The sequence below is a fragment of the Azolla caroliniana genome, unplaced genomic scaffold, assembly GCF_043228905.1.
Source record: "Azolla caroliniana isolate FFs.n. ecotype wild unplaced genomic scaffold, voAzoCaro1.0.p SCAF_9, whole genome shotgun sequence".
Taxonomy (NCBI): domain Eukaryota; kingdom Viridiplantae; phylum Streptophyta; class Polypodiopsida; order Salviniales; family Salviniaceae; genus Azolla; species Azolla caroliniana.
In genome coordinates, this window is record NW_028230444.1 from 3,404,870 (window position 1) to 3,428,461 (window position 23,592).

The 23,592-nt window shown below is 37.9% G+C and overlaps 4 protein-coding genes across 11 annotated transcripts; 2 read left to right on the forward strand and 2 right to left on the reverse strand.

Annotated features, from left to right (window-relative positions):
* Positions 1-1,379: 1,379 nt before the first annotated feature.
* LOC147859900 (pentatricopeptide repeat-containing protein At3g53360, mitochondrial-like) lies at positions 1,380-4,263 on the forward strand. 3 transcript variants are annotated; one of them, XM_087325016.1, is made up of 2 exons: positions 1,380-1,733; positions 1,825-4,263. In XM_087325016.1, the coding sequence occupies exon 2, from the start codon at positions 1,976-1,978 to the stop codon at positions 3,908-3,910; it is 1,935 nt and encodes a 644-aa protein (XP_087181142.1). In that variant the 5' UTR covers positions 1,380-1,733; positions 1,825-1,975; the 3' UTR covers positions 3,911-4,263. The 3 variants fall into 3 exon arrangements, with proteins under 3 accessions (XP_087181142.1, XP_087181141.1, XP_087181140.1); XM_087325015.1 differs by having other exon boundaries at positions 1,849-4,263; XM_087325014.1 differs by having other exon boundaries at positions 1,900-4,263.
* Positions 4,264-5,761: 1,498 nt separating this feature from the next.
* On the reverse strand, positions 5,762-8,268 carry LOC147859901 (pentatricopeptide repeat-containing protein At3g02330, mitochondrial-like). Its single transcript, XM_087324131.1, has 2 exons — positions 7,664-8,268; positions 5,762-7,378 (listed from the first exon to the last, which is right to left on the reverse strand). The coding sequence occupies exons 1-2, from the start codon at positions 7,911-7,913 to the stop codon at positions 6,285-6,287; spliced, it is 1,344 nt and encodes a 447-aa protein (XP_087180257.1). The 5' UTR covers positions 7,914-8,268; the 3' UTR covers positions 5,762-6,284.
* Positions 8,269-8,672: 404 nt separating this feature from the next.
* On the forward strand, positions 8,673-12,179 carry LOC147859902 (AAA-ATPase At4g25835-like). 6 transcript variants are annotated; one of them, XM_087324689.1, is made up of 3 exons: positions 8,673-10,515; positions 10,835-11,225; positions 11,316-12,179. In XM_087324689.1, exon 1 carries the CDS (start codon positions 8,864-8,866, stop codon positions 10,430-10,432), a length of 1,569 nt encoding a protein of 522 aa, XP_087180815.1. In that variant the 5' UTR covers positions 8,673-8,863; the 3' UTR covers positions 10,433-10,515; positions 10,835-11,225; positions 11,316-12,179. The 6 variants fall into 6 exon arrangements, with proteins under 6 accessions (XP_087180815.1, XP_087180812.1, XP_087180813.1 ...); XM_087324686.1 differs by having other exon boundaries at positions 10,835-12,179; XM_087324687.1 differs by lacking the exon at positions 10,835-11,225 and having other exon boundaries at positions 11,309-12,179.
* Positions 12,180-14,040: 1,861 nt separating this feature from the next.
* Positions 14,041-16,459, reverse strand: LOC147859903 (uncharacterized). Its single transcript, XM_087324409.1, has 2 exons — positions 15,582-16,459; positions 14,041-14,787 (listed from the first exon to the last, which is right to left on the reverse strand). Exons 1-2 carry the CDS (start codon positions 16,414-16,416, stop codon positions 14,552-14,554), a joined length of 1,071 nt encoding a protein of 356 aa, XP_087180535.1. The 5' UTR covers positions 16,417-16,459; the 3' UTR covers positions 14,041-14,551.
* Between the last annotated feature and the right edge of the window lie 7,133 nt (positions 16,460-23,592).

A 23,592-nucleotide genomic window follows, 5' to 3' on the forward strand; every position in this document is an offset into this window, starting at 1 on the left:
TTACAACGGATACCCCTAGTAAAGGGGCTTTTGCTTTAGAAAGAGAATTCCCCATTCATTATATGTTTTACTAACAATCTGGTTAATATAAAACCCTAACACTCGTGATGGAGTCACCAACTCACAAAAAGCAATTCAAATGTGAAAAAAAGTAAGCACGTACGATTAATCAGGCAGCATGCTTGAGAAGAAACAAATATATGGAGATCTATTTTGATGATGAAAGTAAAATATTGACAATGTATCCAAAATCATCGAATGATAATCAAAACTACTAAAATATTTCCTATGGCATTGCATGGTTGACGAATGGAATTTTTCAACTGAATGATGGTTGGTTGATAGAGAGTATTTTGCATAATAGTCAATATGTAGCTAAGGAGAATACTCTTCCACCTCTAGGATGAGTTAACAGTGTCCTTATCCCAAGGGGAACTAACAAGAATAGGTCATTGCTTAAAGGGGGTTGAATGTGTATGCCACCTTCTCATAACTCAATAAATGAGACCTAGACTATATCCAATCTTGAGATATGTTTTGTACCTCAACATTGCTTCTCAAAGTCCACTCCTTGCACATACAAATTGAACTTTCTACAACTGATATACATATATAACTTAATCACTCTCCCAATAGCACAAATAACTTAATCACTTTCCCAATAGCACGATAATAACTTATGTTATGCCCTGAAACTTTATTATTATTATATTACACTAGTTATATACAATATCAAACTAGAACAAGCATGCCTCTAACCTCTCTCCTTTCACTATCCACATTGGTAGTATAAATTTCCAACTTCACTCGTCTTTTCTTGACACTCTTCTTGTTTCTCCCTTTCCTAGCTTTGCAAATTCTGAACCCACGGCCTTTGTGATTATATATAATGGTGGGGAGATTCACTTTAATGCAAGGACCATTGATTTGGATGTGGTGAGGAATTGTGTTTCCATGTCTCGTTCGGAAGATAAACCTCTTGATTCATTATAACAAATAATAAAACAAATGTTGTAAGCACAATTGAATTTGTCATAATATGTATAGGCACGCACCCTCGATCAATCAAAAAACTCATTGAAATTGTCACATACACCATTGATTGAGAAACAAATACATGTATGGATACTCTACAAAAAGCTCATTGAAATCGTCACAATACATATAGGCTTGAATTCTCGATCGAAAAGTTCAAATACATGCATGGATACTCTACATAAAGCGCATTGAAATCATCACAATACATATAGGCGTGAATTCTCGATCGAAAAACAAGTATGTATATGCATGGGCACTCTAAAATCCTTGATGAACCTAAATGAATATGTACAATATTATTGTGAAGATTATTCGTTAACTAAGATTATCGATTAATTAAGTTTTTGAAAGGTAGCGCCTTCTCTCTATTTTTCGAGGATTTACAGAAATGGCCGAGCCATGGCTACCTTCCAGGCTCTCTTCTCTGCTGAGGAGCTGTCGTGACCTTGCTTCTCTCTCTGACGGTAGGTTAATCCACAGTGCTATCGCCCTCTGTGGATTAGACAATCAGATCTTCATTCAGAACCTCCTCCTGCAAATGTATGGATCTTGCAGAGCTTTTGATGATGCCAGAGACATACTCAACACCATGCCTCATCGCAATCTGTTCACATGGAGCTTCGTTATAAGGGCTTACGCTGAAGAAGCACGCACCGATGAAGTTTTTTCTCTATTTGAACAGATGAAAACCGAAGGTATAGTGGCTCCTCTAATCACAAACAAGTTTTTATTTATTAGTATTCTGTCTTCATGTGAATGCGTTTCTTGTCTTTTTCACTGCAAAAGGCTCCATGTGAACGTTTTGAACAGTGATATCGATGTGGATGTTGTCTTAGGCGCTGCTTTTGTTAATGTTTATAGGAGATGTGGTAGTATCATCAATGCCCAGAGAACATTTTTCAGTTTGTGCAATAAAGATGTCTTCTTATACAACTTGATGATAACCTTACATGGTGAAAAGGGACATAGCATTTCTGCCACTCAGCATTATAAGAGGATGTATATTGAAGGAGTACTGCCAGATAAGGTTACATTCATTACAATTTTATGTGCTTCTGTGGGTGAAACTGTGGAAATGGAAGGAAAACGTATTCATAGTAGTATTCTAAAGAGCCAATTCAAAGAGGATGTGAATGTATGTAACTCTATTCTGAGCATGTATTCGACCAACGGTAAGGTAAGAGATGCAAAGAAAATATTCAAGAGCATGGCAAAGGTCGATGCCATCTCATGTAATACAATGATGACGTGCTATGTACAAAATATGTACTTCGATGAGGCATTCATAATCTTTGAGCAAATGTGGAACCGTCAAATCAAACCAACAAAGGTCACATATGCTACAATTTTACAGTGTCATTCAAGACAGAAGGATATAACACAAGGGAGAATATTACATTCTTGTGTACTTGAGATGGAACTGGGGGAAAATGCTGCCATATGTAATGCTATTATCCGAATGTATGGAAAATGCGGCAGTCTCCATGATGCATGGAAGGTATTTGATGGAATGTGTGAGCAGGATGTTGTCTCGTGGACAGCTATTGTTACTGCCTATGCTGAAAATGGTCAGTGTATGGCAGCTGTTGAGCTCTTGAATAAGATGCGATCACGGGTAGTTGTAGATAAAGGAGCTTTTACCAGTATTGTTTCAGCATTTATTACTAGCTCCTGTCAAATGAATAGCAATGCTGACATCCGACCCAACAAGCATGTTCTCTTCTGTGGAAGTGAAGAAAATGAAGAAATGGATATCCTTATGCTTGCAAAGAGGATTTTTGATGATATGGAAACAAGGGATATTGTTGTGTGGAATGTGATGATTTCTGCATATGCTGAAACTGGACTTGGAAGATCTGCTTTACAACTATTTGTCCAAATGCTGGAGGAAAACATGCTACCAGATCAACATGTTTGCTCTAGGATTCTATCAGTGTGTAGCAACAACGGGTATCTAAAAGAAGGTATGTGTTTGCAGTCTCTCGCCTTGGAGAATAATCTTGAAGTGGATGCTGTAATGGGCAACTCTCTTCTCAGCTTATATGGGAAGCGTGGCTCCTTGGAGGATGTGAAGAAACTGTTTTATAGTATTCCTGAGCATGATGCTGTAACATGGTCTGTGATGATTGGAGCATTTTCTTTGCATGGAAATGGTGATATTGTGTTGCAGCTGTATGAACAGATGCTTATAGAGGGAGGTTTACCAGATAAAATAACTTTTCTTGAGGTTTTGTCCTCTTGTTCTGGCTACACTGCTCTTAACCATGGAAAGCAGGTGCATACTCACGTGATCACTAGATTTGTGGATATTGATCTAGTTCTAGGAAATGGTTTAATTAATATGTATGCAAAGTGTGGCGATCTACAGACAGCTAGAAAATTGTTTGATACCATGCTGGAGAGGGATGTGAGCTCATGGAATGCAATGATCAGTGCATATGCTCAGAATGGGTTCTGTAAATACGCCCTCCATTTGTTTTGGCAAATGAAGCAAGTCATTGTTTCACCTAATAGCATCACTCTTGTTTCTGTTCTTTCTGCATGCAGTTATGGTGGCATGCTTTATGAATCCATCTATCACTTTATTTCGATGTATCTAGATCATAAAATTCGTCCTGAACTGGAACATTACAATAACATGATTGATTTACTCGGCAGGATAGGAACCCTTGATTTGGCTGAAATTTTTATTAGGAACATGCCCTATCAACCAACTACCATTTCATGGATGATTTTTCTTAGTGCTTGTAAATACCAGCTTGATTTTGAGCGAGCAACAGAAGCAACCTGCTTTGCTCTAGAGTTAGATTCTAATAACTTGGCCCCTTCTGTAGTCTTAACAAGTATATATTCTGCAACTGGTAAGGGTTGATTCTGAATTGCAACATCAACCCAGCAGAGTTGAACCTTACAAATTCAACAGCAGTAAGAGTCTAACACAACAGGTATATGGCGTAGAATGAAACCAAGTTTCAAATTGAAATTTTCCCAGACGAAGAATATAGATTGTAGACAATACATACATGGGATAAATATCGTTTCTAAGAGGGAGTATAACTAATAATTTAGGTGCATGTCTGCCAACGTAAATTCCAAGCTTGTTGCTTAAGCCCAAATTTTCAAAAAGACAGGGTCTCCCAACCGCCAAGTTGTCTCTGCAAGTCTTCTCAATAAGAATATTGTTGGCTGAACCAACATATAAGAGCACTCCAAATGTTGATCTAATGTTGGAACTTGGCATTGAGTATTTAATATCTTCATTAAGCAGATGTGGATTGATGTCTTTTTTGAAACATTGTGACAATCATTTGGGCCATAGTTTCAGCTCTCATTACACAGCTATTATTATACATAATAATATCTCCTTGAAGAGAGTAGATATCTCATTGAGACACACTCATTCACTCCCATGATAGATTGCCTTCTTTATATAGCTTTGCTTCAAACCCATTTGTCTTTTGGTGGGATGAAGATGCTTAATACGACCATTATTGATGGTGATCGCTGTTGGTGTTACCTGAGTTGTTAATCCAACTCCTTCAATTAATTGTGCACTTCCAGATCCATGTCTGAAACTGTCAAGGGACTTTTGCTCCATTGTTAATTCCTCAAATTTGGAAGTTTTGATGACCTACTATTGGTGTATGGAATTCCTCAACAACTATCTTCATTATTGATGGTGATCGCTGTTGGTGTTACCTGAGTTGTTAATCCAACTCCGTCAATTAATTGTGCACTTCCAGATCCATGTCTGAAACTGTCAAGGGACTTTTGCTCCATTGTTAATTCCTCAAATTTGGAAGTTTTGATGACCTACTATTGGTGTATGGAATTCCTCAACAACTATCTTCATTATTGATGGTGATCGCTGTTGGTGTTACCTGAGTTGTTAATCCAACTCCGTCAATTAATTGTGCACTTCCAGATCCATGTCTGAAACTGTCAAGGGACTTTTGCTCCATTGTTAATTCCTCAAATTTGGAAGTTTTGATGACCTACTATTGGTGTATGGAATTCCTCAACAACTATCTTCATTATTGATGGTGATCGCTGTTGGTGTTACCTGAGTTGTTAATCCAACTCCTTCAATTAATTGTGCACTTCCAGATCCATGTCTGAAACTGTCAAGGGACTTTTGCTCCATTGTTAATTCCTCAAATTTGGAAGTTTTGATGACCTACTATTGGTGTATGGAATTCCTCAACAACTATCTTCATTATTGATGGTGATCGCTGTTGGTGTTACCTGAGTTGTTAATCCAACTCCGTCAATTAATTGTGCACTTCCAGATCCATGTCTGAAACTGTCAAGGGACTTTTGCTCCATTGTTAATTCCTCAAATTTGGAAGTTTTGATGACCTACTATTGGTGTATGGAATTCCTCAACAACTATCTTCATTATTGATGGTGATCGCTGTTGGTGTTACCTGAGTTGTTAATCCAACTCCTTCAATTAATTGTGCACTTCCAGATCCATGTCTGAAACTGTCAAGGGACTTTTGCTCCATTGTTAATTCCTCAAATTTGGAAGTTTTGATGACCTACTATTGGTGTATGGAATTCCTCAACAACTATCTTCATTTAGTAGGAAAGATATTAGGTATTGATCTGCCCTTCCAGAAGGCAAAAATACAAGCCATCCTGTTAGTGCTTGGTGTAACTTTGGCCAGACTAATGCAGTTGTGGCTTCTAAGTGTTGTCTCATGCAAATGTTTATGTCTCACAACCAAACCTGAATCACCAAGATCACCCATGAATAAATTCAGTTATCCTTGGATCGCAAGCATATTAGTTCTCTCCTCTGTATGGAAGCATCTTCTTGTTTTGGATGTCATGGAATGACCTTTGACAATTCACTCATTTGAACTCTTTATTTGCTTATTGTAGTCCAAATGTCATGAATGTGTACAATTGAAAGGTTTGTTCTCACTCTTTCACATTTCATTTAGACAATCTAATGAAGATTTCACCAAATCATGGATATGATAACGACTTTTTAGTGGCCAGAACCTCTTGTAAGGGCAATATGCCAAAAAATGTTGTTCAGACTTTATTGATCACCATGATGCCTCTATGAATGCCTATAATTTTTGTATCTTGTTCTTCATGGCACTGTGGCATTGCTTAAGATTTTGTTAATGTTTGTCATTGTAGCATTTCTTCAAGTTTGAAACAAACATTAACGATCATGATTTCTATTTATTATCCGTGCAGAATATCTCGATGAAAACAATAGCTAATATCCTTCATATCACTTCAATATGGTTCATTTTCGTTTCAATTATTTTTGCATCTTCATGCCTTCCAGTCGCTCTATAGATGTTACTCATGCAAACATAAGTCGCAGCATCCTTGTCATCTAAACTGATTGCATGTTGAAAAGCAAATTCACCAAGCTCCACGTCTCCCCATTTCTGACAAACACCCAACAAAGTAACCCATATCTGAGGATCAGTAAGAAATGGCATATTCTTGATAACCTCTACAGCCTTATACAAGTCACCTGCACGTCCAAACGAATCAACCATGCAAGTATGATGCTCTAAAGTTGGTATTATGTTATAGTTTTTATTCATCATCTCTAAATACATTAGACATTTCTCCAGTAAACCCCCATGATTACATAAATTAAGCACAATACTGAATGTCACCAAATTTGGATTTTTTCGTTCTGCCATCATTTTATCAAATGAGTTGAAAGCCTTTCCTTCCTCTCCAAGCTGAGCATATCCTGCAATCAATGTATTCCACGAGATGACATCCTGCTCAGAAAGCTTGCCAAACAATCTTTGTGCTTCTAAAAAGGCACCGCATTTCACATACATATTAACTAAGGCGTTGACAACATTTTCTTCTTCCAATAAGTCCTCGCTAACAATCTTTGTGTGTATTTGTTTGCCTTTGAATACAACACCTGTATTGCCACATGCTTTCAAGATGCAAACAATGGTAACCACATTTGTAGAGAGACCCTCAAGTTGCAAACGCTCAAAGCACTTCACAGCTTCGCTGTCATGTTCATATTGAGCATATCCAGAAATTAGGGAAGTCCAAGAGAATATATCTGGATCAAACAGATCATCAAACACTTCTTTTGCCTTTCGAATCATACCACATGTAGCATACATATCTATCAAGGCATTGCCGACAATGTTATTTCTCTCCAATAACCTTGCTCGAGTAATTGCAGCATGTAACTGTTGGCCTTTGGAAGCATCTCCAACATTGCCACATGCTTTCAAGCCACAAACAAAAGTGAGTGCATCAGGAGAGAGACCCCTCAGTTCTATCTGTTTAAAGCACTCTAATGCATCCTCATCATGACCATGCTCAATGTATCCTGCAATTAACACTGTCCAAGAAATTACAGTTTGAAATGGCAGCTTCTTGAAAACGTCTCTAGCTTTGGCTAGTTCACCACATTTAGCATACATACCTACCAATGCATTTCCAACTATACAATTTTTCTTCAGCAATCCTAGTCTTACAACCTCATCATGTATTTCTTGGCCTTTACAAGTTTCTCTTATAATACCACAAGCTTTCAGGATGAAAACAAATGTGACAGCAGTAGGACAGATACCACTAAGTCTCATTTCTTCATAACAAATGAGTGCTTCCTTACCATGCCCGTATTTTGCATACTCTCCAATAAGTATATTCCACGAGGCTGCATCCTGAACTGGAAGCTCATCGAAGACAGCATGGGCTTTCACAAATGCACCACATTTGGCATACATGTTGACCAAACTGTTGCCAAGGCAGATATTCATGTCATGAAGAAGCCCCGATTTCACAATCTCAGCATGTATTCTGCTACCTGTAATCAGGTCTTTCCTCTTCGCACAATCTCTCAGGAGGGAGATCCAAGCCATGAATCTTTACATCATGTGTTGTGGAATTCGGCTTCATCTGACTCTCTCTTTCCTGTTAGCAAGATCTCCTCTTGCCAGGATTGGTGACGGCAGCCAGGCTTTCTTACCCATGATGCGGCTTCCATCATCCAACAACACGCTAGGCCATATACCTGAGTGTATGTATATAAAGTGTAGGGTCAGATATGGGGCTTGGAATTGGATGGCCATGGCCCTGTTTATTCCATCTGCAGGATGAATGAATGAATGAGGAGAAAAAGGGAGCCCTATATAGAATGAATTCCTAAGAACACCACCGGTATCCAAATCATCTCTGGTTTCAAATGTTACAAAATATGTTGCCCACATTGAAGGCACTTGCGCACTAACTATCATCCTTGGTGCCTTGGATTAGATGTGGAAGCTTGCCAAGGCCCAAAGACTGGCAGAGTGTCCCGCCCCCGAGACGGGAGTGGGGTTTGTTGGGTCATGGTTTGGTTGCCTTGCCAATGTGATCTTTCTTTCTTATCTATCTATTAGAGCCAAAGAAACTTGACATTTTATGCTAGGGGAACATTTGGTTTCATTCCTACCCAAACACGGCCGCGAAAGCATTACACGCATCGTGACCCGGCGGGGAACTTTCCGGAAAAAATTAAATTCCTGCAGTCATTCTCAGGGACCTCCAAAAAACTGGAATGGCTGACTCAAAAGCAATCCCCCCCATGTGTCTGAATACCATTTCTGCACAAAGAACAGTCGCCCAACACGATATGATAGGATCGATCTGTCATGCCTAAGAAGAGACAGAAGTAGGAGACGGAGAGGAACAGGAAGGAGAAATAGAAGGAAGAAGAAGAAGAAGGCCCAGCAAGATTAGGGTCTCTGTCATGCCGAAGAAGAGACAGAAGAAGGAGACGGAGAGGAACAGGAGGAAGGAGAAGTAGAAGGAAATTTAAAGAGGAAGAAGAATGGAGGTAGCCAAAACCTTGTGCTCTGTGATGGGTGCGTGTGCCTTCGGGCTGAACATGGTTCCTCTGGCGGTGCGCAGGAAAGTGGATGAAGCCCTCCGGCGCCTCTGGGAGAACCTCTTCTCCACCGCTGATCCTTTCGCCTACATAGAAATCCCCTGCACCAGTAACAACCCGTTGCTGATGACAGAAAACAGCCATGGAACTCACCCTACCCCTGCTCCGCATTCCGGAAGCTCCGACTTGCCTAACCCTTTCTATGAGGATGTATCCCTTTACCTTAGTTCCCTTAACATCGAGCTCCAATCTAAACGAGTGAGTGTCTTCGGAAACCCTAAACCTAACCTTACTATTAACCCTAATCTGAGTACCAGCCCTAATTCTAATCCGCCTTATGTGTTTGGGCTCCCCCTCAACCAAACCCTAGTTGATACTTTTCATGGTGCCCAACTATGGTGGACACACACCTCTGACCCCTCTCAGGCTGGGCATATCACAAGCGGTGGTGGTCGTTCTGATGGTAATCCTCATAACGTTTTCATCCTCACCATGCTCAACTCCGACAAGCCTCGCCTCCTCCGCCCATATCTTTCTCTCATCTCCAAATACGCCCAAGACATGAGACGAAGGAACACTCTTCTAACTCTCCATACAAATACCCGACATGGATCACATTGGACACCTTATGTCTTCAATCACCCCTCCACTTTTGAGAGTATCGCGCTGGAGGATGACTTGGCAGAACGCATCCAATCGGATCTCACTTCCTTCTCAGAATCAGAAGAGTTCTATCATAGTGTTGGTCGTGCTTGGAAGCGTGGGTACCTCCTTTATGGCCCCCCTGGTACAGGCAAGTCTAGCTTGATTGCTGCCATTGCGAATTTCATGCATTATGATGTGTACGACCTAGAGCTCACCAATGTGTATAGCAACACTGAGCTCAAACAACTCCTCATGCAAACCAAGAGGAAATCCATTATAGTGATTGAGGACATTGATTGTGCCATTGGAAATGAGCTCCTTAACGAAAACCAAGCTGAAGGGCATGATGCTAAAGCCTCTCATAGCAACCAGGAAGCTTTTCCTTCTAAATATGATGCTGGACTGGATGAAAGGGTTACGTTCACACACAAGCAGATGAATGGGTTGACTCTTTCTGGTTTATTAAATTTTGCTGATGGCCTTCAGTCTTGCTTCGGTGAGGAAAGGATATTTATCTTCACTACCAATCACAAGGAGAGGTTAGATGGAGCCTTGCTGAGGTCGGGGCGCATGGATATGCACATTCTGTTATCATATTGTTCATTCTCTGCCTTCAAGAAGCTGGCCTTCAATTATTTGCGAATTCAAGAGCATGAACTTTTTGATCAATTGGAAGAGGCTATGGAACCTGGTGTGATGATCACACCGGCATCTGTAGCAGAAATTTTGATAAGAAACCGAAAGGACCCCAAAATCGCTATTTCACTTGTACTCGCTGCAGTCAAGACTGCAAAGATATTGAATTATCAAAGTGGAGACTTTCAGCATGGCATTGGAGAGGATGCCAAGTTGGATGCTCATAACTGAAGTGCTAATAAAAACTGATGGATACTTTGGTATTGTGTTATTTTAGAGAGAGATTGCTCCAATTCATCTTCGATCCCATGAAGGTCAGCTTTCATAAATGATTATATATGCTCAATGGTGTGATAAGGGTTTTATTTAGATATATAATATCTAAAATGGCAGTTTTCAAGTCCATATGCATTCTCTATAGAGCGTTAGTTTTCATGGGAAATTTGGGCTTATAGATATGAGAGACAGTTTCAGTTGTTCTTTGCTGAAATAAAAATGCATCAGCATTTTGCTACGTGGATCAGTGGAGACCAATCAAATCTGTCTTGTACATCTATAAGCGCAAATTTTATGATGAAAATTAGCACGCCTCCATTAACTCTTACATAGATTGTAGCTTTTTGTTTTCACCAGAATCAGTAAAGGACGATGTTGCGTTTTAAAATTCTGGGTGGAGAAGGCTTGTTTCGCAGCATTCAAATCAAAACCTAATAATGGGAGATTTCTGATTACAAAAATATATATATATATATCCACCTTTTCGTGTGTTCATATCTTGTAAAGTAAAGTGGATGAGTGATGGCCAACTTGTGTTACCTTTGCATTGACCTAGAAAGAGATTTTTCACAACATCATGTACAGGAGCGATGTTCAGGCTTTGCATAACCTAGAATGAGATCTAAGTCATATACAAATAGTCAGATATATGATGCTCCCAAGTAATGGCAGCAAGGAAAAATGTCTTTGGTCAATTTGACACCATCCTCATACAAGTTGCATGGATCTGATATAGGTGCACACAAAGGTATAGAATCAGCAATTTCAATCTTTTAAATAATCTCTTAGACCAAATTCTTTTAAGGCAATCTTACTATTGTAAAGGACCAGAAATCAGGTTTTCAGCTGCAGATAGCCTTGTGCATTTTCTCATGGTGCTGGCAGTGATAGGAAGGTTGTTTACATATAAATGGAGGGTATTGAAATTGTTGTCATATAATCAAGTCTCATTACAAATTAGGGTACAGTGATCCCTGTGCGAAGGGCAAGCCTCAATTTGATGTGGCATCATCATAATTGCATCAACTCCTACAAGGATTTGTGAAGCGTACTTATTGACAGGGAAATCAAGGATCATTGAATGATGAGATGAGGGAGCTGCTGGAAGAATATATCTTCTTAGGCTCTTTCTTGTATCAATGATACACAATTGTTCTGGAGCAAAGCCATAATTGCCAGCTTTGGAGCTGCACACTGATTTTTCTATCCATCACAACAGAGGCACAAGAGTGCTTAGAAATGAGCAATTACCCTTCTTCCCCTAAAGTTGATTTTGGTAGAAGTGGTATCAAAGTAGCTTTTAGAAATGTTAGAAGATCAGTTTACATCATAAATATCAATTACACACCTAAATCTACTCTGCATTAGTGTAACAACTAAGAAGCTATTACAGCAAATGACAGAGCTATTGAGCTCCATCATAGAAGCTACTACAGAAAATGACAAGTAATTGATCTCCATAATTGTGTTATAATGAGGAAAAGCCTTTCCGTGAAGCCGTAACTTGTATGAGGCACAAAGTCTCCTTTATTGTCACCAATGGGTCAGGAATCTTGAATTAATCCGTTTGACAAGAAAACTATCAGCTACTTCGTTATCTGCTCTGTTATCAGACGCTTTGTAAAGTCATTGTTCAAAATGAACAAAAATTTTGGGAAATAATTTGTTTTGGATTTCATGATAAATTTTAAAATTGATAACAGATCCATATTTGGAAAAATGAAGTTACAATAATAATAACGAAATGATTGCATTTAAAATATCAGTATCTTCCATCATCAAACTCTCTTTCACTGGCTTTGATGGCAGCTGAATTGCTAAATTATTTGTTTTACTATGTTTTGTTGCCTCACTTCATGTTTTAATATGGTGAGCAATGAACATTTTAAGTTTGTGTGAGTTGAAAACCACTTATCCATTTTGTTCATCATCAATAGAAACACCCTTAGAGCTTACTCTTCGAAAAGATAGTTGCACTGGTGGTTTTGCCAGATTCTGGTGGATCAGTCGAAATTTCTTTAAATGTGCACTGGGTTTTTATTTGCTTTTTAATATAGGCATCCCTGAAAATACCTATTTTCAAGTTCATGCATATATAAACATCATATATCTTGAATTGGTGGTTACATGTCATTCATTTATAAAAATGTTGAAGCACAGTTTGTTTAAGCTCAAGCTATGTAGTATTACAATCATAGAATTAATACCTGTAAAATTTGCTGAGAAGATAGTAATTATATATCATTATATGTTTGGAGATCAAGTGATGGGCTATGGTGAAGTGAGGTAGTGAATATATGGCATTATAAATTTGGACATTAAATGATAAATTATGGTTAAACTAAAGGATCATAAATTGTAATGTAACATGACAGAACCTGATCAATGGTGCAACAAAGCAAAATCAATTAAGGATGACAACTCAATTGCAGGGTCTAGATGGAGATGAGAGTCAATAATGGTAGCAAGCAGTCACCTTAAAGTTAAAAACATGCAACTATATGTTGGTGATTATTTCTAGCAACATTTGATTTGCTCACTAACATTTCCAGCAAGACATCAAATTTCAGCTAACATTTGATGTTACTTATCAGTTAAGGAATAACCAAGAAAGAAGAATTTGGGTCCAGACATTCTTTTTCACCTGTATCCCAGTAGTAGTTTGGCAGTTAAAAAAGCAAAGATCTCTCGAGGAATCACAAATAAAAGCAAGGATGAACCAGTGTTCTACATGGGTACATAATTGGTTCATGCTAGAATAGTTACATGTAAAGATATTGAAAAGTCATCCCCACCCATCCAACAAAAATACCACAAAGAACATGCATGATAAATGGAAAGATTTTCATGTCCACCTACAAATCATGTACATCCCTTATTTCACAGAAGTTGATAATCCAAATATCAAGTTCTCCAACTATCTCTCCCATTCTTTCCACCTCACATCTGCATGCATATAGCACTCCATCAGAGGTCGAAACTTTGATGCAACCAATTATTTTTCGGCTTCAATACTAATGTGTTGTGCTACTTTCATATCATGATCCTGTAAGAACTTCCTTGTTTTCTTGTGTGAGTTCGACTTTACTCATACCAAAGGTATGGTTCAATTTAAGAGAAAGATTTGCCACTCACTCGCTAGGTGGCTTAATATTACTCCACCATGTACTAGAGCACATCATTCAAACAATGGCTCTTACTGTACATAGCATACAGAAATTTTATTATTCCATGATTTGTTTCATACTCACAGCTCTTAAAAAAGGTGCATAGGTTATGTAAGCTTTTTTAGTATGCAATCAGAAACTGATACAAGACTACTCTGTCATTACAATCAATAGCTGAATATAGCTTCTTTTAACTCAGTTTTGACTAACCTAATCAATCTTACACTTGGAATCAGCATCCCAACATTCACCAACACTGTTATTCTATCTTAATTTCCAGCACTGTGATCTCTCAAATCCTTTCTCGTCAAATTAAGCCTTACACATAAAATCTTGATTTAGTAGTAGCTTGGACCTGTAAACGGATTAAAACCTGAGGCCACTGCATACCAAAAATTTCAAACTACTCTGCGAGTCTTTATAGATATTTATGTCATAACTCTTCAAAGCATTTTCCATTTAGAGCTGGTGCATCACATCCCAGCATTCCACTTTTCCTCTGTTAAAGTGATGAAAACAGGGCAGACGTGAATTCAAACACCTCTGTTTTCGCATAAGACAAAAAAATCTTATTAAGGATCAAACCTCTGCTCATTGGCAGGCCAAAAAGAGGGCTCTTTACTATGTCTCAAATGTCAAAATCTACGCTACATATCTTCACTACTATATGGAAAACAGTTGCAACTTCTGTAACCAGTGGCTGAGGGAATAGACCACTACCCGATGATGGGATGGAGTAATATAGAGGAAAACTTGGCTTTTTTACTTGTCCACAAACTCATTAAAGTGGGAAAACCTGGAACCGGAACCAAATCAAAAAGGAAAAAATTGAACGATTGAAGTGGGGGCTGGGCTGTGGGCATGTCAAGGAAAATTGAGGTCATGTCAATATGACACTACACGAAACTCAGTCTGCAAAACCCATTTGGCTCCAGACAGCATTTCGCACACGGCTCAAGTCTCGGCCCTTTAGGGTTCGACCTTGCCCTTCACAGACAGAGAAAGTTGTTCTCTGGCTTCGGGCATATTCCCTTGCGACAAGCTCATGTGGAGGGAGTCGTTCGTCGTCGTCGTCGTCATCCCCTTTATCATTATCACTATCATCATTTATTATACCTGCCTTTCTGCCCTTTGCCTTTTTTGCTGCATCCACAAATAGATGAAAGAACACATGAATACTATATGAAATATCTCTATAAATTGGTATTCTTTGCAGAATAATGAACTTCAATGAAAACATATACATATAATGGATCTTTTTGCCTACAGGAGAAAATCAACTACAGGAATTGCTGGAGCTAGCATGCCAACCTATTGTATACCCTACTATATGACACAGAAATCTATCCTAATTATATCTTTCTTTGGTTTAGTATTGTCTTACCAATCTATCGCATACCCTAAATTGGCATTGAAATCTATCCTAATTATATCTTTCTTTTGTTTGGTATCGCTTGTCTTATAACTAGGGTACATGCGTACTATTTCACTTGACCTGAGCATCATTCCAGAATTCAAATAAAAAACATGTCATAATCTTACAATAACACTATCTTTGCTTTCCCTGAGTTTCATTAATGAATTCAAATCAAAACATGTCATCTTAAGAACACACTATTTCATCTACCCAGAAAAACATGTCACTGCCTTAAAAGCATACTATTACACAGACCCAGAAAAACATGACATTATCTTACAAAACCATCTATTTATATTAACCAGATTTTCATTACTAAATTGAGATCTAACCATGTTTTTATCTTAACAGAATACTATCACCTCACCCTTTCTTATCTAGTGTTTCAATACTGAATTCAGATCAAAACACAGCTTTGCCTTAAAAGCCTACTAACTGTAAAATCAATGCGATTAGAAATTTCTTGAAGCATGTGTCACATACAAAAAACATTCTTAACATTAGGATTCTCGATACTAACCCATGATCTTGGACCAATCTGGAACCTGAACTGGGGCAGACTGGCGCTCTGCATGCCTCCTAGGAGGTTCTTTGTTCATCAACCCTCCTGCTAGTTGAGGAATCATCCAAGAAGCAGAAGGACGAGAATTTCCGTGACCTGAAACTGAGATCTCCGAAACCCTAGATAAAGGTGAAAGCCCAACCGAACTATTATTCAAGAATGCATCGGTGATCCCAAGGCTCTTGTCCCTTCTTCTCGTAGTTGATGATCTTACAACCTCCACAGAAGCCACTTTATGTTTCCCATTCCCTATCCCAACCTCATCTAAATTTCCGTTAGCTACCTCACTAACCCCTGATTTCTTTGTCTCTTTTACCATCCTTTGCTTTCCATAGCCTAAGCCTAAGGAAAACTCATGGGCAGAAGCATTGATGTGCTTTCCTAGCAATAATTCTGAGTTTAGATCCTTAGAGTTATAAAGATGTTGGTGTGACCCTACCTCAGATAAATTCAAATGTTCCCAAGATCTTGTCTCCGCCGCCCATATGTCTTCTTCTTTGAACTCTTCGGGTTCATCATCCCCCATTACGTTTAGGTTTAGGTCTAGAGTTAGATCAAGATCAAGAAGTGAGGATTCAACAGGCGAAGAGGATAAAGAGAGCGCCTTGGGGGGGGTTGGAGGATGATTAGTTATTCCAAGAAGAACATTTGCTCGGTTACAACAAGGCCCTGAAGCGGAAGATGTGGCTGAGGCTGAGGCTGAGGTGGCTTTCTGGTCCCTGAGAATGCTTCCGAGACCCGCTGAAGTATTGGAGAAAGGTGCTTCTGAGCTCATCCCGCCTAGCCTCGCCATAGATCTCCTCTGGAGTTGATCGGATCAAAACTTGGCCAAACACCTAACAAATCATACCAATAATATCAGTGGCGACTTTCGATCAGAAGTTTTTTTTTAAAAACCCCACAACGGAAAGGAGGGTGGGAGAATAGAGTGCATGTATGGATCAGAAACACCGTCGCTCATCAGTAAGACCTAAACGGGTGCATAAAAACGAGATCTTGGTAATGAGGAGAGGGAGGGAGAGAGATGATTACCTCAGGAAAGATACTGCTCGTCTTCTGTCGATATGGAAAAAAACAGAGTAGATATGGAGGAGCGGGGAAAGGTGTTCTGCGAAACTTTGAGAGAAACGGAGAGAGATGGAGGGAGATCTTCTGTTTTTATGACGATCTCTCTGAGGGAGAAGAAACAGAGAAAAGAAGCCAAACAGAGAAGAGAGAGAGAGAGAGAGAGAGAGAGAGAGAGGAACAGAGAAAAACAGAGAGAAGAAGGGCGATGGAGAAGAAGAAGAAGAAGCAGCAGAAGAAGACGATGGAGATGTAAAACTAGAAAATAAATAAATAAATAAGAAAAACAAAAGTACGTTTTTAAAAATACTGTATGTATAGAAGAATTAAAGCAAAAATTAGGGATATTATGGATATGTATAAATAAAATAAAAAAGCAACTATTTAGTTATTATAAATAAATATATATATATGTATATATTATATATATAATATGTATATACATATTCTATAATTCCAGTTATAATATTGTTATTTATGATGATGATGATGATGTGTAAATAAATAAATGGGGACCTTATCCTCTCCGCCAGCTCAGCTGGCCTGCTGACTCGGATCGGCTAAGCATGTCAGATCAGGTGCTGGAAACCGGCGTCCACGTGGCGCCCCCTCGCCTTGCCACATCACCGTTAACGTTGTCGTCCCTGCTGACGTGGCCTGACCCTTACCCCAATGAGGTCCTGCCACGAAGCTCTACTCCCCGTGCTCCTGTACACGTGGACCCGCCAACAACCAATGGGCCCCATGACTCCAGCCACACGCCTCCCGCCACGTGTCGGACTATTAATTGTAGGAAACAAGAAGAAAGCCAAACAAAACTAAAAGAATAAAAAGTTCTTCGTTCTCTCTCCCTCTCTCGCTCTCAATTTTATTTTTTGGGTAAACTCTCTCTCTCTCAATTCTCTCTCTCTCTCTCTCTCTCTCTCTCTCTCTCTCTCTCCTCAAGCAAAAGGGGGGGGGGGGGGGGACAAAGGGAAAAAGGGAGAATTTATATGGAGGGGTTATTATTTTATATAAGGATTTTCCTTTTACAATTTAATACACACATATAAAGGTTATTTTATTTACATAAGGATTTTCCTTTTAGAGTTTATATACAAGGGTTATATTGTTTTCCTTCATCTCCTTCCTTGTTTAAATTCCGAGTCCCCCCCATGTCCATGCCATCTATCCTTGTTGTGTCAAGGCCGACGTAGAACTCTCTCTCTCTCTCTCTCTTTTTCGTAAGTACCTTACCCTAGTGGTAAGTTGTTAACACTGCAAGCACCGCATCGTGGGTTCGAAACCCAATCTCCTCACCTCTCTATTATATACTTCATATACTCTTAATTCACTAGATGTCATTGTGGAATGTAGGGGTTGAACCCATGACCACATGCACTCCATTGGGCAACCTTACCAAGGTAGCTACATCCATCTCAGCACTCAAAACCCAATCTCCTCACCTCTCTATTATATACTTCATATACTCTTAATTTACTAGATGCCATTGTGGAATGTAGGGGTTGAACCCATGACCACATGGTCTCCATTGGGCAACCTTACCAACTAAGCTACATCCATCTCAACACACTCTCTCTCTCTCTCTCTAGGCAATGATATATATATGTATGTATGTATGTATATGCTCAAATTGGCACTGTTCCCTTTCCTTTATAACCACTCTTCACGAAATCCGTAGACGCATTGTGATGTTTTTGTTACATGGGCCTGACTTCCTTGTGTCCTACATTACACGTCTTGTAAAGTAACCATTTTATTCTCTTTGCATTTCAGAAAAATCTGTCTCTCAAGACGTAATCTCTTGTTCAATCTTGTGCCCATTTTGGCCTCTTAAAAATACATTAATATATCTTTCTTCTCTCTCCTCTCCCCCAACCATGCTCATCTACTTAATTATTATTTGATTTCCCATGTATGAACAGATCAAATCAATATTGTATTCTCGTATATATCGAAAATTGCTTTGCATGCTTGTGGACGAGATCAACATTAGAATTGTGCATGGTTATAATGTTATTTTGACCCACACCGAATTACTTGATATGTATAAATAATTCATACACAATCATTGTGACATGTTCTCCCCTCCCCTAGCCCAAGCACTCTATCACACACGCAAAAAGACCAACTCAAAAGAATCCAAACTCAGCATGCACACACTTGAGTACATTATTTCGCCGTCAAAAGCATATTGCATGAATGATACAACATTGCTTTAATTACACGGACCCCCAAGTTTGGTTGTCCTTAGTTATAAGTGGAGCCCTAATCTTCTTCTTTGGATAATTATTATGCACTCCTCGTCAAATAAAAGATCATATGATGTGGTCATGGGTTGTACATGTATTACTAGATAACAAATGCATTTTGTTCGAATTCTCTTTTTTCTATGTTTGATTGGGGTATTTAAATGCACAATCACATTTCTCATCATTGTTGAGATGAGACAAAATATAGTTGTTGCCCCATCCAATGTGACCAAGCACATCAAGGAGTGAAGGGATGGATGAAGCAATGAATTTGCAAAATTGGAGGACTGGCCAATGAGTCACTTTATACTCTACCCCTAGCCAAAGTATAAGGTGGTTCCAATCTCTTATCAATGACAATGTCCAACCCTGTACATGATGCATGTGATATTATTATAATTTGGTATGGTAGCCCAATAAATGAAAAAGGTTTTTACAATAATACATAATGTATGATTATGGATTTCGTGTACATTTGCTCTACAAAACAAAGCGAGGAATCTTTCTATCGTACCATTCATTCATTTTGTACATATGCATCTTATTGAACATAATGTAACGCCCTCATGAACGTCACATATGTGGATTATTTTTTGTAAGGCATTTAGCTACTACATTATTTAATCATGCTTCACCATTGTATCATGTTTTAATTATCAATGGTTGTTATTCACATTAAGAGGATGTTGTAGGTCTTTTGTGTTTATTGGATTAAAACACAAAATTTTCATTATTCAGTGATGGATTTGAATTTCTTCAATATCTCATCGTTCCTCATGTGATTTTCTACTTATTTCATCTTTTAAAAATTTGAAAGCAATTCAAATTTATACTATTAAGCCCTTGTACGTTCAACATCCTTGTGCCAAAATTATTAATACAACTAAAAACATTGAGAGTCGTAACAAAGAATTTCACATTCTCACAACTTTGATTTTCCTCATTGCCCTGGGATGATTCTTGGATCGTTTTGCCTTTCTTGTTGAAGATATTGATGTAGCTCTAGAACTTAGTATCCAAAGGTGCACATTTTGTATGTATAACCATTATATGGTGTCGTATTCAACTCTCCCTCGCTGCATTTGACATGTAAACAAAACTCAAGCACGAAAAGTAATGCAATGTAGATAAGTCTCTTTGAGCCATTTTCAAGAAAAAGAAATGCAGGATAGTATAATATTAGTATAAAACATACAGAATATATTAGAATCTACATAAACAAGTACATCACGTGTTAGAACATCATGAGGATGAACTCTTTCTTTAATTTCCTTCTTGTTGTCTCCTATGGTATTCTCTTTTCTGGGTGGGGGTTGTGAAGTATTGAGCACACTTCATCACAAGTTGATGTTGCACACTTCATCACAAGTTTTTGTCGATCCCAATAAGCTGGTGGATTTTTGTTGTTTGTGCAAGCAAGGAAAGACTATCCATGAATTTGTTTATATCAATTTTGCCTTTCACTGTTTATGTAAGTCTAGTTGAAAAGCACCTTGCTTAGGGTATAACAATACTTTTTACATGTATTCAAACGAGTTTTGTTTTTTCCAGGTTTCCCTTTTCTCCATATTCGGAGTGATGCTTGTAATGATAATGTATTTTATGTAGAGTTTGCACATATGCATTATGTATAAGCATATATGTGAAGCTCTCTATTGACTCATGTAATTGTAGTATTGATTATGTAAGCAATATTCTAGACCAAGTTGGTTCCTTTAACTATTATCTATGTAAACTTGTTTCTGATCTTTATGGAGAACATGCATTTGTATCTTAAGAAGGACGCCAAGTTAACTACTAATATTTATAATCGCACAATGTTTTTTAAAATTCCACATCTTTGGCTTGTTAAATTTTAATATATTTACACATTTGATGTGGATGATAGGTGTGAGTCTATTTGCATGCTTGATACAGGTGATAGATATGAGTCAAATTCATTAATGGTAAGAGGAACTCTCATTCATTTTTAGAAACCTCCCTTGTTATGTTTATATGGGTCCTAAGCTATTTGAAGGCTGAAGCTTCTCATATGTGCCAAGGTTTTACCATGTTGTCTAAGAGAGCCTACATTAAATTAAAATGGATCATATTTATCATTTCCATATAATTTCTCTCTTTAGGTAGACAAAATCTTGCATGTGTCATGAACATTGTTCTCTAAGCCTCCGCATAAATGAGTGGTTGTGTTTCCAAAAAGTTCCACATGGTTAAACGATTGCACATGATGGAATAGTTGTGTTTGTCAAACATTCCGTAAGTGTTAAAAATTCTCTTGACATTTATTTGCTAGAGATCATACAATGTTTTAAACCCAGTTAACCAAAATTCTTGTGGTGGATAAACAATCCTATAAAGTTACGACATCTCAATGCAAAGAAGTTGATAATTGGATCAACTCAACACTATAGAGCCATATTCTAAATTATCATCATTGCCTCCACCTCTCAATTTGCCATAACCTATTTCACTAACGCTACTTTACCAAAAGAGGGGTCTATTGTTTTGAGAAGCCTAGCTTGAAAAACGATTAAAAAGCCTATATTTTGGGATGTAGAACTAGGTGCACTTTCATAAATTACAAATAATCATGTGTGTGTGTGTTGGGGGGGGGGGGGAGTTCTTAAAATGACCATTTGGCATTTTTACCGTGATGTGCCATATACATAAAAGAAATCTATTCGCCCGCTTCAATATCCTCGCATAGTTGTTTTCATGTGTAATTTCAATGTAACATTCAATCATATATGGTAATTTCATTGTAACATTCAATCATATATGGTAATTTCTTCTCTCATATACTTCCCATCACATGTGGTAATGCATAAGCCATCAATATAATCTACAATTTACGTTTGTATACTTCAAATAGTTTTGACTATGGCAATATATTTTTCGTTATTAACCTTTTAGAAAATATCCTAAATATCCCCTAAATACTAACAATATTGATGGTTCCAACCCATTATAATAGTTTGTCGTTAAAAAACATGGTTAATTACAACAAAATAAGCTGCCAATGCTTACCCTTCATGATCATCATCTAATAGGAGACTATGCATTTGGTCAATGTGGAGGTTTTGCAAGCACTTTGCAAGTATGAATTAAGTTGGATTGTTTGGATTGAAAATCTTATTAGCTAGCTCAAAAGATTATAAACCAATAATTAAACCTTGTATGAGTTCACTTTAGTTGTCATGAATCAATGAACAAATTGTTTTAAGGCTATGATCAAGTGACAAAAAATTTTGAGAGAAGAAAGTGTATTGAATGCATGATGTTTATATAACAAAGGCCACAAGGCAGAGGGAAAATTCAACAAGGGAGATTTATGATGGGTGAAAATTAAAGCTAAAAGGTTATAAAAAATAATTAATCTTGTTAGAGTTTACCTTACTTGTTATTAACCCATTAACAAACTACCAAAAGGATAGGAACAAGGGACAAAAAGTACTAGTCAGAAAATCAAGCATTACATTGACTACATGATTGGTACCATAAAGGGCACAACGAAATGAGAAGAATTGAGGAGAACAACACGATATTGAAATAGAAAACTAGACCTAGATTGAAAACTCCTTTATATAGTGTAACCTATTAACTATCTTGAATTTTACAGGAGACATTCAATATGGTTGTCAAAGTAGAAAACTAGACCCAAATTGGAAAACTCCTTGATTTAGTGTGGTGTATTACAAAAAGCAATCACACCTAACAATTGTGCAACATGGGTAGCATAAATTTGTTATTACTAGAAATAATCCAATTTGCTTCCAAAATGGCCACCAAGTCGATCTCCTATGGAAACATCACATTTGCATCCAAATCTTGAGACTTTGGACATAACTATGGTGCTATTGAAATCACATGGAGAGAACCTCATGCTCTCCACCTGTCCAAGTACTTCTTACACACTTATAAGTTATAGGATATTTTATTGCCATGGGAGTTCACGAAAAACACAACTGAAAGTTTTGCGCATTGCTCTAGTTCACAACATTGGTGCCAAGTGAGGGAATTTTAGGACTTATCGCACTTGATCTGATTACATTAATCGTTGTTGTGATGAGTAAGTGTGGGTCTCAAGTCACTCCTAATCCTATCAACAGATGTTGGCAAATTAACAAGTAAGATTTAAACTTAACTTTTAAGACATAGACTAGAGACTTAAACTTAGTGAAGATTCTTTAATAACTTAAATATTAACGTTAAACTACTAACACAGTAAACAAGGAAAGCAATGGAAGAACGCAACAAAGCACTCGATTGAGAAATATGGGACCAGTCTTCAAGAGTTACACCCAACCCATAACTTAATATTAAGACGAACATGATACCCCAACTTTAAAGACCACGTAATACTTCAAGATATAAAAACACTTACATCTCCACTCCATGCAATTCGGGAAGCCTCTAAGGCTTATTAAGTGAAACTAAAATTGACACACACCTAATCACTACAACAATTAAGAAATATGTTTGTCTAAATTAAATAGATTAGAAACATATGACATAATAGATAATTGCTAATCAAAGAACATGTATATATGAATTTCCTAAAGGTCTTTTTCACATGAGAGCTCTAGCCCATTTTATGCCCAACCGATGGTCGTGCCCTACTTACCTGCTGTCGTTGATGGTGGTGCAAATCC

What these genes read in the sequence shown, in the direction of transcription:
- LOC147859902 (XM_087324686.1), top strand. Translation starts at nt 8,864, where the DNA reads ATGGAGGTAGCCAAAACCTTGTGCTCTGTGATGGGTGCGTGTGCCTTC.
- LOC147859900 (XM_087325016.1), top strand. Translation starts at nt 1,976, where the DNA reads ATGATAACCTTACATGGTGAAAAGGGACATAGCATTTCTGCCACTCAG.
- LOC147859903 (XM_087324409.1), bottom strand. Translation starts at nt 16,416, where the DNA reads ATGGCGAGGCTAGGCGGGATGAGCTCAGAAGCACCTTTCTCCAATACT. An exon ending in AGATTGGTCCAAGATCATGG is followed by an intron (nt 14,788 to 15,581) that starts GTTAGTATCGAG and finishes TTGTGGATGCAG; the next exon opens with CAAAAAAGGCAAAGGGCAGA.
- LOC147859901 (XM_087324131.1), bottom strand. Translation starts at nt 7,913, where the DNA reads ATGGCTTGGATCTCCCTCCTGAGAGATTGTGCGAAGAGGAAAGACCTG. An exon ending in GTATGCAAAATACGGGCATG is followed by an intron (nt 7,379 to 7,663) that starts GTAAGGAAGCAC and finishes TGTTAATTGCAG; the next exon opens with GATACATTGAGCATGGTCAT.